The sequence below is a fragment of the Brettanomyces nanus genome, chromosome 4, assembly GCF_011074865.1.
Source record: "Brettanomyces nanus chromosome 4, complete sequence".
In the NCBI taxonomy this organism is placed as follows: domain Eukaryota; kingdom Fungi; phylum Ascomycota; class Pichiomycetes; order Pichiales; family Pichiaceae; genus Brettanomyces; species Brettanomyces nanus.
Window position 1 is genome coordinate 1,441,160 of NC_052377.1, and position 12,957 is coordinate 1,454,116.

The 12,957-nt window shown below is 41.5% G+C and overlaps 5 protein-coding genes across 5 annotated transcripts; 3 read left to right on the forward strand and 2 right to left on the reverse strand.

Moving 5' to 3' along the window:
• Nucleotides 1-80: 80 nt before the first annotated feature.
• On the reverse strand, nucleotides 81-3,416 carry FOA43_003901 (uncharacterized protein; the record flags this gene model as incomplete). The annotated part of the gene is made up of 2 exons (XM_038924149.1): nucleotides 81-1,972; nucleotides 2,465-3,416. 2 exons carry the CDS (start codon nucleotides 3,414-3,416, stop codon nucleotides 81-83), a joined length of 2,844 nt encoding a protein of 947 aa, XP_038780077.1.
• A 488-nt stretch (nucleotides 3,417-3,904) lies between these two features.
• PRE9 (Proteasome subunit alpha type-3) lies at nucleotides 3,905-4,654 on the forward strand (the record flags this gene model as incomplete). Its single annotated transcript, XM_038924150.1, has 1 exon — nucleotides 3,905-4,654. The coding sequence occupies one exon, from the start codon at nucleotides 3,905-3,907 to the stop codon at nucleotides 4,652-4,654; it is 750 nt and encodes a 249-aa protein (XP_038780078.1).
• Nucleotides 4,655-4,889: 235 nt separating this feature from the next.
• On the forward strand, nucleotides 4,890-5,735 carry PHB1 (Prohibitin-1, subunit of the prohibitin complex (Phb1p-Phb2p); the record flags this gene model as incomplete). The annotated part of the gene is made up of 1 exon (XM_038924151.1): nucleotides 4,890-5,735. One exon carries the CDS (start codon nucleotides 4,890-4,892, stop codon nucleotides 5,733-5,735), a length of 846 nt encoding a protein of 281 aa, XP_038780079.1.
• Nucleotides 5,736-6,017: 282 nt separating this feature from the next.
• Nucleotides 6,018-8,054, forward strand: FOA43_003904 (uncharacterized protein; the record flags this gene model as incomplete). The annotated part of the gene is made up of 1 exon (XM_038924152.1): nucleotides 6,018-8,054. One exon carries the CDS (start codon nucleotides 6,018-6,020, stop codon nucleotides 8,052-8,054), a length of 2,037 nt encoding a protein of 678 aa, XP_038780080.1.
• A 166-nt stretch (nucleotides 8,055-8,220) lies between these two features.
• FOA43_003905 (uncharacterized protein) lies at nucleotides 8,221-12,462 on the reverse strand (the record flags this gene model as incomplete). The annotated part of the gene is made up of 1 exon (XM_038924153.1): nucleotides 8,221-12,462. One exon carries the CDS (start codon nucleotides 12,460-12,462, stop codon nucleotides 8,221-8,223), a length of 4,242 nt encoding a protein of 1,413 aa, XP_038780081.1.
• Nucleotides 12,463-12,957: the final 495 nt, after the last annotated feature.

Here is a 12,957-nt window from a genome sequence, read left to right on the forward strand (position 1 = left end):
AGATAAAAAGATAGAGAAGGCGACAAAGGAAAAAAAAACAAGCCGTTTATAAAGCAAGAAGACACATAATCAATCAATCACTATAAAAGCTTCGACAAAGTCTCTAAGCTCCGGTCAGTGTAGAAACGGACATCGACGTCGTCATCGCCTTGTAAGCTTTCAAGTGTCGGCCTGATCTTATCCACCACTATTAGCTTGTATTCTGGGTAAATTTTCTCGGCCACAGATGCTAACGCCTTAGCCACATTGAACCTAATATTAGGAACCTGATCATCCTTAAGTTCGTCAATGAAAGGATAGATATCCTCGGCCACGGTCTTGGCACTAACAACTGGAATAAGTTTATTCATAGCTAATAAACAGGTGAGACGGCAGATGAAATTGTCGAAATCCTTTGTTTGTTTCTTCTCCACAACTCGCTTAATCAACTCCTTCTTAGACCAATCCTCACCAAAAAATTGGGTTAATTTCTGTAAGTTAGAAACCGCAGCCTCTCTAATCGAGTACACAGGGTCCCACAACCATTCCATGCAAAGCTGGCCCAATGCCTCATCAAAAAACGCAACACCCAATTGTTCGGCCAAGAGTGGAATTTGCTCGATTATAGCCAACCGCACTCTCCATAATTTATCATTGGAGAGAGAAGTGATTGCAGGCAGTAACGACTCGGATAAAAGCTGAATACCGATGACCTCATTAACCACTTGTAGTTTGGAAATAATATTTAGACGCACTTCACTGAATTCATCTTTTAGCATCTCTACAAAGATGGGTAGCAAATGTTTAATAGTGGCATCTTTACCAAATATAGGAGCCAAACCGGTAATTTCACTGGCCAGGGCGCTTCTCACAGTTTCGGATTCATCCATACTCAATTGAGAAATCACGGGGACTATGTCTTCTAGCATGATACTTCTATCTGCCTTGTTTGCCAAGGAACAGAACCCTGGTAACTGCGTTGAGATAGCCTTACGAACCTCCGCCTCGTTGTCCTTCATCAGAGATAGTAAGTTGGGCACCAACTTCAACGTATAACTATCATCATTAAAATTCTGGGCCAACTTATCAAATCGATCGGCAACCATATATCTAACTCTCCAGCTAGGATCATTGATCAGAGCCAACAAGCTTTCAAACAACTCTTCATGATGTGACTTGTCGTCAAGGTGTTTCAAAAAGCCTAAAATGGAAATCAACACATCAACAGCCAGAAACTTGACAGAATCCTGGTTATCGTTAACTAAGTTCTCATACATCGAAGTGATGATATCCCAATGAAACTCTGCAATAGTCTCGGGAGTGTGAAATTTGTCTCCGAGAATGTCAATCAATTCTGGCAATTCGGTGGCAGAGGACTTTCTCACCATTGGAGAATCGTCTTGAATCAAGTCAAAGTAGAGTTTTAGCAGTTCCGCGCGCATTTCAGAAGACACACGAATTATGACACTCTGGAAGAGACCCGAAGCAGCAATGTGGAGAGAAAACCAACGCTCCTTAGCCAAGCGTTGAATCAACGGAATGAACTCCCGTTGGATCTGCTCGTCAGAGAGTGTCTCAGCTATGATGTTTAAAGATTCAACAGCCTTTTCACGAACAATCGGCTCTTCGCAGGCGGAGATCTTCTCCAAAACTGGAATTAAAATAGGTGCAAACTGAGCGCCACCGACCAACGGAACAAACTTGCCTAATTCTTCAGCAGCAATAGCGATGACTTCATCCTCATCTTCTGGGATCACGTCCTCCAAGAAGGGGATCAACTCTTTCCTGGTGCGTTCGGGACCAAGAGCAATGGATATTGTGTCTAATCTCTTCATGGCCTGGACTCTGGCGGCAACGTCATCATGCCTAAGCTCATCCATTAACAATGCGATTGGATACAACTCTTCCACTTGACCATTAGAAGAATTCTGCTTACTGATGGACTCTGCATCTAACACCACTGCCGTGCTGGCAGTAGACGGCATTTTCGTCTCTGTGTCCATGATAGTGCAACGATAAAATACTTCAAAGAAAAATGAAAAATGGGCACTTATTTCTTGTATAGTGTTAAACCAAGCGAACAAATCGCTTCTTTGACTATGTCAAATCTCGCTCACACTTTCACTATAAATCCAAGCAACGCCTTAAATTTTTTCTTTCCCAAAGTTTCCGGTGTACGGGGGTTTGTCTGACTACTCTCTCTTATTTAGTTACATATATGTCACCTTAAAGGCCATCGATAGAGTATTGCGTAGACGCTGCAGAAGCCATAGAAGAAATCTTCTGAGACGACCTTTTCCCCTTAGTGCACCTAAAGAGATTAGAAGAGATATTAGGAAGATCATAATGGCTAGCGGCCTTATAAATTTGTGTAGGTTATTCAAGTCGTACCATTTGTTCATGATGTCAGTAACAAAAGAAGAAGTCCGGGAGGTCAACGAACGCACTGTTTCCACAAGTGGCTCTAATTTTGAAATATTTTCACTGTTTCCCTGCTGAACGACTTCTTTTGGTATGGATCCTGCCATCAGCTCTGCAGGGCGTCCAGACTGAATAGACCTGTTCGGTTTAGAAGGTTCAGCTGTATTTCCTCCTATTACGGAAGGCAGATTTGCGGCATCTGAAATACCCACAGACCTCTTCTTAGCCTTCAACTTCTTTGGCTTCTCCAGTTGCTCTTCCTTCTTAACTCGCTCTTCTAAGATGCGAAGAAACTTAAGCACCTTTTCATCGTCCTTCACATAAATCCTGCAGATTAAGTCCTTAGACTCCTCAACCTTACCCATTTTAACCATAACCCGCATGAGATAAAATGTTAAGACATTTTCTTTTCGTGGATCCTGTAATGCCGAATCGTCGACACCTCCTTCCAGCACACCTGCATACGTTAGATAAGCTTCCATTTGCTCTCTTAACCGGCCTAATGGGAAGGCGTTAGAGAATTCAATGATGAAGCACATCAATACAAGTTCGGGATCAACTGAGGCCAAATCGTAGTCAAAAATCTTCTTTATCTGCCGTAACAATAGGCCATCCATAAATTCGCTGTATATACGTTCACCTTCAGCCCTCTGTGATCCACCAATAATATATTCCGGAAAACTGACTATATGCGCTTCGTTATCCTTTTCATAATTTAAATCCTTGAGAATCAAATCAACCAATGATAAGTAGAGCTTGAAACATTTCACCATCAATAGCTTATCAACGCTGTGATAGTCTGGAGTATTGACTAGCGGACTTATAATATCCCATGAATGGCTGAAGTTCCTGTTAAGATACTGCTTAATTGCTAGCTGATATTCTGTACGCACCTTCCATTGAATACCGAGATCCATTTTGTAATCGGCTAAAGGACTGTGATGATCGACTTCAATAGCTGGCTGAGTGTTAATATTATTATTTGGTCTGTTGGAGAGAGACAGGATCTGTGACATTTTAATTAGCGTGAACAAATTTCCGAGCAATTCAATATACACTAAGATTTCCCACAAGATATAATTGATCATGTAGAGAGGAAATAAATTAGGTAGAGATAGACACGTCAAAGAAGAAATGGTCAATCTGTTATCTGCCCGAGACGATCGACTTCAAACACCTGGATGGATGTAGAAGCACGTGACACTCTCCTGTGTAAAGACTCTCAGTTGCAAGAAGAGGTATTGCTTATTGCGTGATGTATTGTGCTCACGAATTCGACAGATGAAATAGTGATACGCCTTATAGTAAAATAGGGATCCCCGTGTGACCCTGCGTATAGCTGCCGCTCCTTGGACGGTGTACGGATGATGACTTAATTCAACGGCACTTTTCATTCCAAAATTTTTTATGAAGGCAAAGAGAATTGCGAGGATCATACAAAGATCTATTTCTTCGCCCCCTCGTTTCAATTCTTCTAATCAATTCATAGAGGATAGCTGTCATTATGTCCAGAAGATACGACGGCAGAACGACAATTTTCTCTCCTGAGGGACGGTTATACCAGGTGGAGTATGCATTAGAGGCAATTAACCATGCAGGCACAGCCATTGGTATTCTGGCCAAAGACGGTGTGGTTCTTGCAGCCGAGAGAAAGGTTACTAGTAAACTACTTGAACAGGACACCAGCTCAGAGAAAATGTACGTTTTGAATGATAATACACTTTGTGCCGTCGCAGGAATGACGGCTGATGCCGGAATCCTTATTAACTACATGAGAGATACAGCCCAGCAGTACCTTAAGGTGTATAACCAGGACATACCAATTGAGACTTTAGTGAGAAGGGTGTGCGATGTTAAGCAGGGATATACACAACATGGTGGTTTGAGACCGTTTGGTGTTTCATTTATTTTCGCCGGTTATGATGATAGATATGGATTCCAACTTTATACGTCGAATCCTTCTGGTAACTACTCCGGGTGGAAGGCCACTAGTATCGGTGCTAACAATTCGAGTGCGCAGACCTTACTTAAACAGGATTATAAGGATGACATGAACTTTGAGGATTCTAAAAAGTTGGCATTGAAAGTGCTTAGTAAGACCACCGATAGCTCCAAGTTGACTAGTGACAAGGTGGAATTTGCCACAGTGTTACTTAAAGATGGGGAGCCGGTGTTGAAAATATGGATGCCTGCAGAGATTGACAAGTTGCTAGAGGAGTCTGGAGTTTTAGAAGAGAAGGACGAAGAGGATTAGGAATACCTTAAAGTAATGAATTGTAGAGTAGATACAGTATAGCTATAACAAATTGTCACATCCGTACACTTAGTGAGGGGAGAATTTTTTCTTAAATTTCTTTGTCGCTTTTTGCAAGGCAAATAAAGAGAGGAAAAAAAAACATATCTACCAAGAAGCTTTGCAAGTAAACCTTTTTAACCTACACCGCTGTTGATTTTCTTTAGCTGTTGATACTGAATTACCAGCATTTATCATGTCTCGTGCCGCCGATATTATTGCCAAGTTGGCTGTTCCTTTAGGTGCATGTGTCGTTGCTGCGCAATATTCGCTTTATGACGTCAAAGGTGGCGAGAGAGCGGTGATCTTTGATAGATTCCAAGGTGTGAAGCCTGACGTCGTTGGTGAAGGTCTAAATTTTGTGATTCCTTGGCTACAAAGACCAATTATTTATGATGTACGGACTAGACCAAGAACTATAAATACAGTTACCGGTTCCAAGGACCTACAGCAGGTTTCGTTGACTTTGAGAGTTCTACATCGACCAGATGTGCGTAAATTGCCTGCGATATATCAGAACTTGGGTATGGACTACGACGAAAGAGTTTTACCATCCATTGGTAATGAGATCTTGAAGACTGTGGTTGCTCAATTCGATGCTGCCGAACTGATCACGATGAGAGAAACAGTCTCCAAGAGAATTTGGAAAGAATTGGAAGCTCGTGCTTCTGAATTCAACATCAAGTTGGAGGATGTTTCTATCACTCACATGGCTTTTGGTAGGGAGTTTACTAAGGCTGTTGAAAGAAAGCAGATTGCTCAGCAAGATGCTGAGAGAGCCAAGTTTCTTGTCGATAAGGCTGAGCAAGAAAGAAAGGCTTCTGTTATTAGAGCCGAAGGTGAAGCTGAAGCTGCAGAGCACATCTCTAAGGCTTTGAAAGAGAATGGAGATGGCCTTCTTTTGATTAGAAGAATGGAGGCCTCCAAGCAGATTGCCACTACCTTGAGTCATTCTCCTAACGTCGTCTACTTGCCAGGCGGTTCTGGAAAGAATGGTGAAGGTCGAAACCAGGCCTTGCTACTTAACTTGGGACGCCAGTGATTGTCCTCTGCGGTTCTACCATGTATATATATTATGCACTAAGATAAAATATTAAAACACCCTATTTATTTGACTATTTGACACATCTTTCCACGTCTCGTTCGCTGGCCCCAATTTCATATTTTCCCCACTAGATCGCTCCTGAGCCGAAGGGCCGAATTTGTTCGCGTGTTCACTCTTACTATATCTTAGACTTATCTTTGATTAATCAATAACAAACCGCCAGTTAGCTCATCAATTTTTTTCTTCGTTAGCCACGTCTGGATTGATTCCCTTTTTATTATGAATGTGCAACTAACAAAGCTCGATGATGTCTCTACGACAAGCACTGGTGCCCCTCCTCCTGCCCTGTTCACAGATCATGTCAACACCAAGATCGCGTGTCTTGCATGCCGTGACAAGAAGCTGAAGTGCGACAAGAAGCTTCCCTCTTGTTCCAGATGTCTCTTTAAAAATGTCGCATGTGTTTATCTCTCTCATAAGAAGACTGGTCCTAAACCTGCCGGTGCTGACTTTAATGGTAAAGTTGAGTCCGAGCGCGTCACTTCCTATTTGTCCCCAGATCCCAAGAGAATCCGAACCAGTTTCTCTGATTCCTCGCAATTTTCCTCCCACTCTGTTGTCACAACGACCGCCAGCAGTGGTGAATCTACAAATTCTATTCAGAGGAAGCGCCATATAAATAACCATCCTTCGGGGCCTTCTTCAATAGTTCCTAGGATATCGTCCCCATCTACTGATTCTCATCATCACCATGAAGAACAGAATTTAAGCAGTTTTCTTTCAGCATCGGAGAATGAGTCATGGGAGGATATATTGGGCCTAAGCGACGTTGGATTAACAATGGATGATGTCAACAGGTTTCACAATTTGTACTTCCATTCAAACATTCGAATCTTCAAGTATTCTGCTTTAAGGTATTATTCCAAGTTCAAAAATGATCCGGTCTCTGTCTTACATTATTCTTACATGATTTGGACTATTGCTGCATTTAATATCCCGGAATACGAGTCTAAAGTCGCCGGGATCTACAAGAAGGGGGTTCGCATTCTTGATTTGTATTGGAATTCCGGTGAAGATACAACGAGAATAGACAGCTTAACCTACCTACATACTTTATGTCTCAAAGCTCATTATGAGTTCCTTTCTGGCAAGGAAGTCAGCTCGGCGATGACCATCTGTTCCTCTGTTCGTATGGCTCAAATGATGGGTTATGATCAAATAGATCTTTCTCCGAATACTTTGACCACACCAACTGTCTTCTTTAAAACTTTTCCAGGAAGTGTCACCGATCCTGGTTCCAAGGAATTTTCTTACGAATTCAATATGGATGATAACTTGGACCCCGAAATTCCTCTCATAGAAGAAAAGCGTCGTGTATTCTGGGAAGTGTATGCCATTGATAAGTGGTATTCATTGGTGACCGGCTTGCCCTGTGCATTTTCCGTCGACAGTCACTCTCTAATATGCACAAAACTTCCTTCTCCAACTACTTTTCTTCCCTTGAATGGTGATTCGGATCCTTCAAGTCAGATGACTGGCGAAGATCAAAGCAGTTATTACCTTCACGAAGCCATGCAGAAACTTGATAAGAATCAGGTTCTTATTGACTTGAATTCTTCGTCCTCAAAGGTATTACTTCTCACGATCTCTGAAAACATTATCAAGTGGTGTAAAATGTTCTTAACCATTGTCGAGCTCGATACTTTGAGAACTGATCAGAGTTTGCGAGCCATTCGGCTGAAAATCGACGAGTTGGTTCGTAATTTTGAGAACTTACAAAGCAACCTTCTCTTCTTTGATTTGACCACCGAACCGCTTATGAATATCGTCATCAACAACACAACTATATTGCTCTATCAGAGTATATTGTTGAAGCTCAGTAGTTTGTTTGACCTTCAATTGAACGAAGATTCAACTGGTGCAACTATCTCTGCCACAGAGAAGTCGATATTTACTGATATCCTTAGAGAGGCATCAGAGTTAAGTACCAAGCTTGTGGAGAGCTTCATTAAAAAGCCGCGTATAGAACATCATCTCAAAAAGGCTCCCGTTTTCATTATTTTTTGCAACAGCTTGAAGTCGCTACTTCAATGTACTGCCTATATCAAAAGATTTCAGTCGTTTTTGGTTATTGATCCCAGAAAGGAAGCCGACTTAGAGCATTTGATACAGACCACTAGGATCACTGTTAACGAACTTAATCAGAAGCAAAATACCGTATGTAAAGTTCGCATGATTCTTGATAAGGGTACAGGCATGGTTGAGCAGTCGCCACGTGATTTTTCCTTCTTTGATTCATTTCTTGATATCTGGTGATATTATATGTGCTTGTTTTACCCTTTGTATATCTTATTTTTTACGCATTCACTATTTCAATTCTATGTATTATATATTCATGACTACGTCGGTCCCTCTTTTTTGAGGAGCGGAGGGATATATTTTGTGAGGCGATGTAGTAATTTGGCACCTATAGACGAAAAGCTTAAAAGCCAAAATCGAATGCTGACATGTCTGGCTCCTCGAATGCCGATTGCGATGGTTGAACTCTTTGTTTGAAACTGGCGGTAGTAGTGGTCGACGGTTTTTCCAACTCTGATTTCATATAACCGTTCAATCGACTGGAAGCCTTGGCGTGGTCCCTAGTAGGGCTGAGATCTTGAGATGTAGACTTACTCTTTCTTGTTTCCGGGGCGACAACTGACAGTTGCCCTTGTGACGAAACAAACTCCCAATTTTTTGTTATCAAAAGAGCAAGCCAATCACATCCCATGCTTTGATACATGGTGGCCGCTTTGATGACAAAATCAAATTCCGCTTCAGGACCTAGTTTCTGTGCTCCTTCAAGATATTTCACATTTCGGTTACGCAAGTTCTGGTACATGACAAGTAAAACTGGGTCCTCGTTGTTAGCGGAGTTGATTTTATGAATATCAGAGCCCTTAAACGTTTGAAACTCTGGAACAATCCGCTTGATGTCTTCAATCAATATTTCAATTGGCTTAATTAAAGATTGAATTGCTGTAAGCCTATCATGGAAGGCCCAAAAACACCAACTTAAGTGCCACCTATCATTCTCTTCTATAGCCTTAGGAAGCACATGTCTGACCAAAATCCGCTTCAAGGATTCACCATGATCCGACTGGTCATACGTTCGAGAGATGGCAATTGCCAATGGAACATCGCCCAGTTTCTGAATAATCACGTCAACACAATCATTGACTGCATCTGCAAGTAAAAAGAAGTAAGCAGCATCCATATATCTATGCTTGGCCATTAACACGTACGCATTTTTAACAGCCGCCTTTTTCCATCTCATTTCTTCAAAGTCATGGTTAAGGAATCTGATCATCTTGCCCTGCTCTGGATGACCAGAAGCAGTCTTCCAGAGACCCAAAACGATATGCTTTTTCTTCAACGCCATATAAAATATAGAGCACTTTGATGGGTCTTTCTTACCGTCATGAGCTTCCTCATATCCAAAAAACTCATTCCTTGCAATCTTCTCCATTGCCTCAGTGAGCCTCTGAAGATTGAGCCAATAGGGTAGCCCGTACCTTTTGGCGTTCAGCCAGTCAAGCTTCAAGTCCGATTGCTCGTTGATGATATTGTATAGTAAATCTTTATTATCGGAATGCATGGCAAACGTCACATCTCTCATGGTAATAGTTTTAGTAGCCCTAGTGGTAGGGCTTGCAGTTTTCGAAACGTTAATATGGAACAATCTCACTCCAATATAATATCGCAGGGCATTGTTATCCAAAATCTTTCTGTATTTTAGTAAAATGTCCTTGACAATGCTAATGGTATACGATAGAGTGATCTGCTGGTGTCCGGTCAAATAGGGAAGTTTGAATCTTTGCAATTTCTCAATAAGTATGTCTGCAATTTCAGCAGAAAACCTTTCGTTTTTACTACCATCATCAATGGTATCAAACAAGTTATCGTACACGCCTGCATTTTTCGAATTCAGTTTGCTGCTTTCGTCCTTAGAAGCGAATAGCTCTCTATAATCCAAATCCAATGAGGCATCAATAGATTTCGTGCCGCCTAGATCAAGATCTCTTAATGCATTGCATAATCTCACAAGAATTGCTTCTACAAAAGCAAACCTTCCAATGAGTAATGTTTGAATAATAAACTGAGGGTGATAAAGTGGTAATGGACCATTCAATGCGGAGCACAAATGAAATATATCGTCAGAAACAATCTCAAGAGTACCAATGGCTCGATTGGTGGTATCATCAGTGTTGGCATCCAAAGACTTGTCACTAATATAAAATTGGTTTCCCGCTCCCATTACTAATAATCCATCTGTCATCCATATGGAATCACCAATATCATGAGTGGTTTGCTCAGCAATGCTGACCCTCTTGATCTTAACAAACGCTGGGTTTTTGTTTGTATAATCATAACGTATTTGAGTGTATAATAAAGCATACGATGAAAAGCCAACAGAAAGTATCGCCTGATGATAGGCTGTTGCTGTCCAGTCAATATCTCTAATATGCGTCTCGCCGAAGTCTTCCTCGTATTCCAATCTTCCCAATCTCGTGTCCCAAATAGTCAACTTATCAGTCCCCATGCTGGCCAAGGCTACTTTATTCACAGAAGAGCCTGATAAGAATGAGCACTCTTTAACTCCAGTCAGAAATGAATTTTTTAGGTGCCAAACTATACCATCCCCGGAAAGAGAAGCATAATAGACTCTGACAAACCCTTCTGTAGTAATCGTAATAAGAACATCTCTTCCCACAAATTCAATCGAAGTATTCCAGCCAACTGGATCCACTGACGAAACCATATGCAACTTATCGTCTTGACATTCTGATAAAGCACCAATTTTGAAATCTCTGATCTCCGCCTTATTACCATCTTCAAGAAGTCGCATCTCCCAAGCTTTGCAGCTTTTGTCTTTGAAAACAGCAACCAAATGGCATATATCCTTTGATGCCTCAGGTAATAAAAAGAAGCACATGGCTTTCTCACCGGTATCAGCTGGTAAAGAGCACATCTCCGGAGCAAGTTTAGTGATGGTCTTGTGGAATTGGGACTTCAATCTGCAATCATAACATATCAAACTACCTTCAACAGCAGCTACTACGTAGTCACCCTTTCTCCATATGGCAGCATCCAATATCGGCGTAGGGGTAATGATAGACGACTTCTTATTAAGAGTAGTCCTGTGATGACCCAATGGCATTATGAACCATAGTAAACTCCTGTTGAACCTAGTAGTGGAAAGAACAGCAGTACCATCGGTCGAGCCTATCAAACGCCGAACAGATTTATTATGACCGGTAAGTTTGTCTTGCAAAATACCAATGGTGACATCTTTCTTTGGAAGGTAGCCTTCGACCAAAGAGTTTCTTGCAGTTATACTGCCATTACCAAAAAAGGAATGCTCGTCCGCTGTAGATGTGTACTTGACAGAAAAGTCAAAAATGTCTTTGAATGAGAACCCAACCACCCGAATGGTACTCTTAAATAAGTCCTGAATCACCATAGTAAGCTCGGTATCTTCCATGTGTCTGGAAAGTAGAATATGATGGATTGCAATAGCCCGACAATCGCAAGGCATGCAGTGCTCCCCGAAGACAATATTGCAGGACTTAGCCTTTCCAGAAGTATCAAACTTCTGATCCATTGGATATATCGTCATCTTAGTGGGCACCGGCTTATTCAAGTTACCCAGACAGTAAAGTTTACAGTGGCTATCATTGTCAAAGACCATACAAATCTCAACCTTTTCCTGCAACAGGTCTTCTAAGGCTTGAGACTTGTTAGACCTCTCTGTTCTTGGAATTGATTCAGATCGACTTCCATATATAGAATTCTCGCCATACTTTGAAAGTGAACCTGATATCGATACCGAAGTGGATTCCGTAGCGGGACCGTATTCATTCTCCAAGGTTTGTAAGACTTTGCTGATACCGATCTCAGCCACACTGTTGTCTATAAAGGACACAAATTTTTTGATTCCCCTCTCTTTTGCATCAGGTTCTCCGTCAAAAAGATCAATACTACCATTGAAATAGACTTCAAATACGCTATCCAATTTGTAGGTGCTATACACATGCAGAACCGAATCTGCAGATACCGTATAGAGCACGTTATGCTGTCGCTTATCGGAAGTCATAGATGTCACACTTCGGCCATCAGAAGGAAACCCCAACCTACTCAAATCAAGTTTAATAATTCCATTGGAGGTTTTCACTACATCCAAATCAGAAGGTCCCCGAGACCCCGTTCGTGAAGGTATTCGGGATCCGCAAGAAGAAATGCTTTCCATTGGATATGACTTCCATTTGAGGCTGGTCACAACATTTGGATGAGGGATGTAGTAGAGCTCAAAGTCCGCAGTTTCAATTCCGTAAGACAGTCGGTACCATAGTTTTACCAACCGATCGCAGTATCCTGTGCTCACTATACAACTGGCACTTGGAGAGAATTTAACCATATAAACGGAACTCGGTTGATCCTTATGCCACAACACTTTACTGGCTATGTGCTTTTGGTTCTTGTCCCCATCAATCTTGTAATAAAACCTCCAAAGAGTAAGGGACTCCTCGGAACCTGCCACGAGTTCACATGTAGTCTGAGAATGGAACTCGTTCGGTAGGCTCATAAACTGATCTGCATCAAATTCGTCACCCTTAATTTCACAAGTGTCCGACCAGCTGAGGCAATTTATTTTGGTTGAATCCAAGTCATTCTTTATTTTCATCTCTAAGGACCATTGGATACGCAACTCATCAGTATTCTTTCGGCCACCAAAGTTGTAATTGTAGAAATTAGAGATCTTTGGGTTGAAAATATATAGCTCATTTTGGATTGCAAGTGCTATTTTTCCGTTTCTGCTGTTGATATCTATGGCGAATGGGTCTGCCGGTAAATATATTGTCTGCAAATGAAGACCGTTCTTTGTTAATATGACTAGATTATTTCCTGAACAATATGCTAGAATGTGGATACTGTTCCAATTAACAAAGGCACACGCCTCAGAAGATTTATTGGGCTCTCCTGGAAGAAAATTGATTGTCATCAAAGGCCGGATCTATAAATAAAACCTATTATTCATTCAAGCTGAACGAACAGCTGAGCCAGGAATTGGTGTTAGCTTGACACACCTCCGTAGTTATACGGCAGTTGTATGATGGTGTACGGATGTCGCTTGCATTTTTCCTTAAGTCTTTGTTTTGCGTGCATCATCATCTATCAG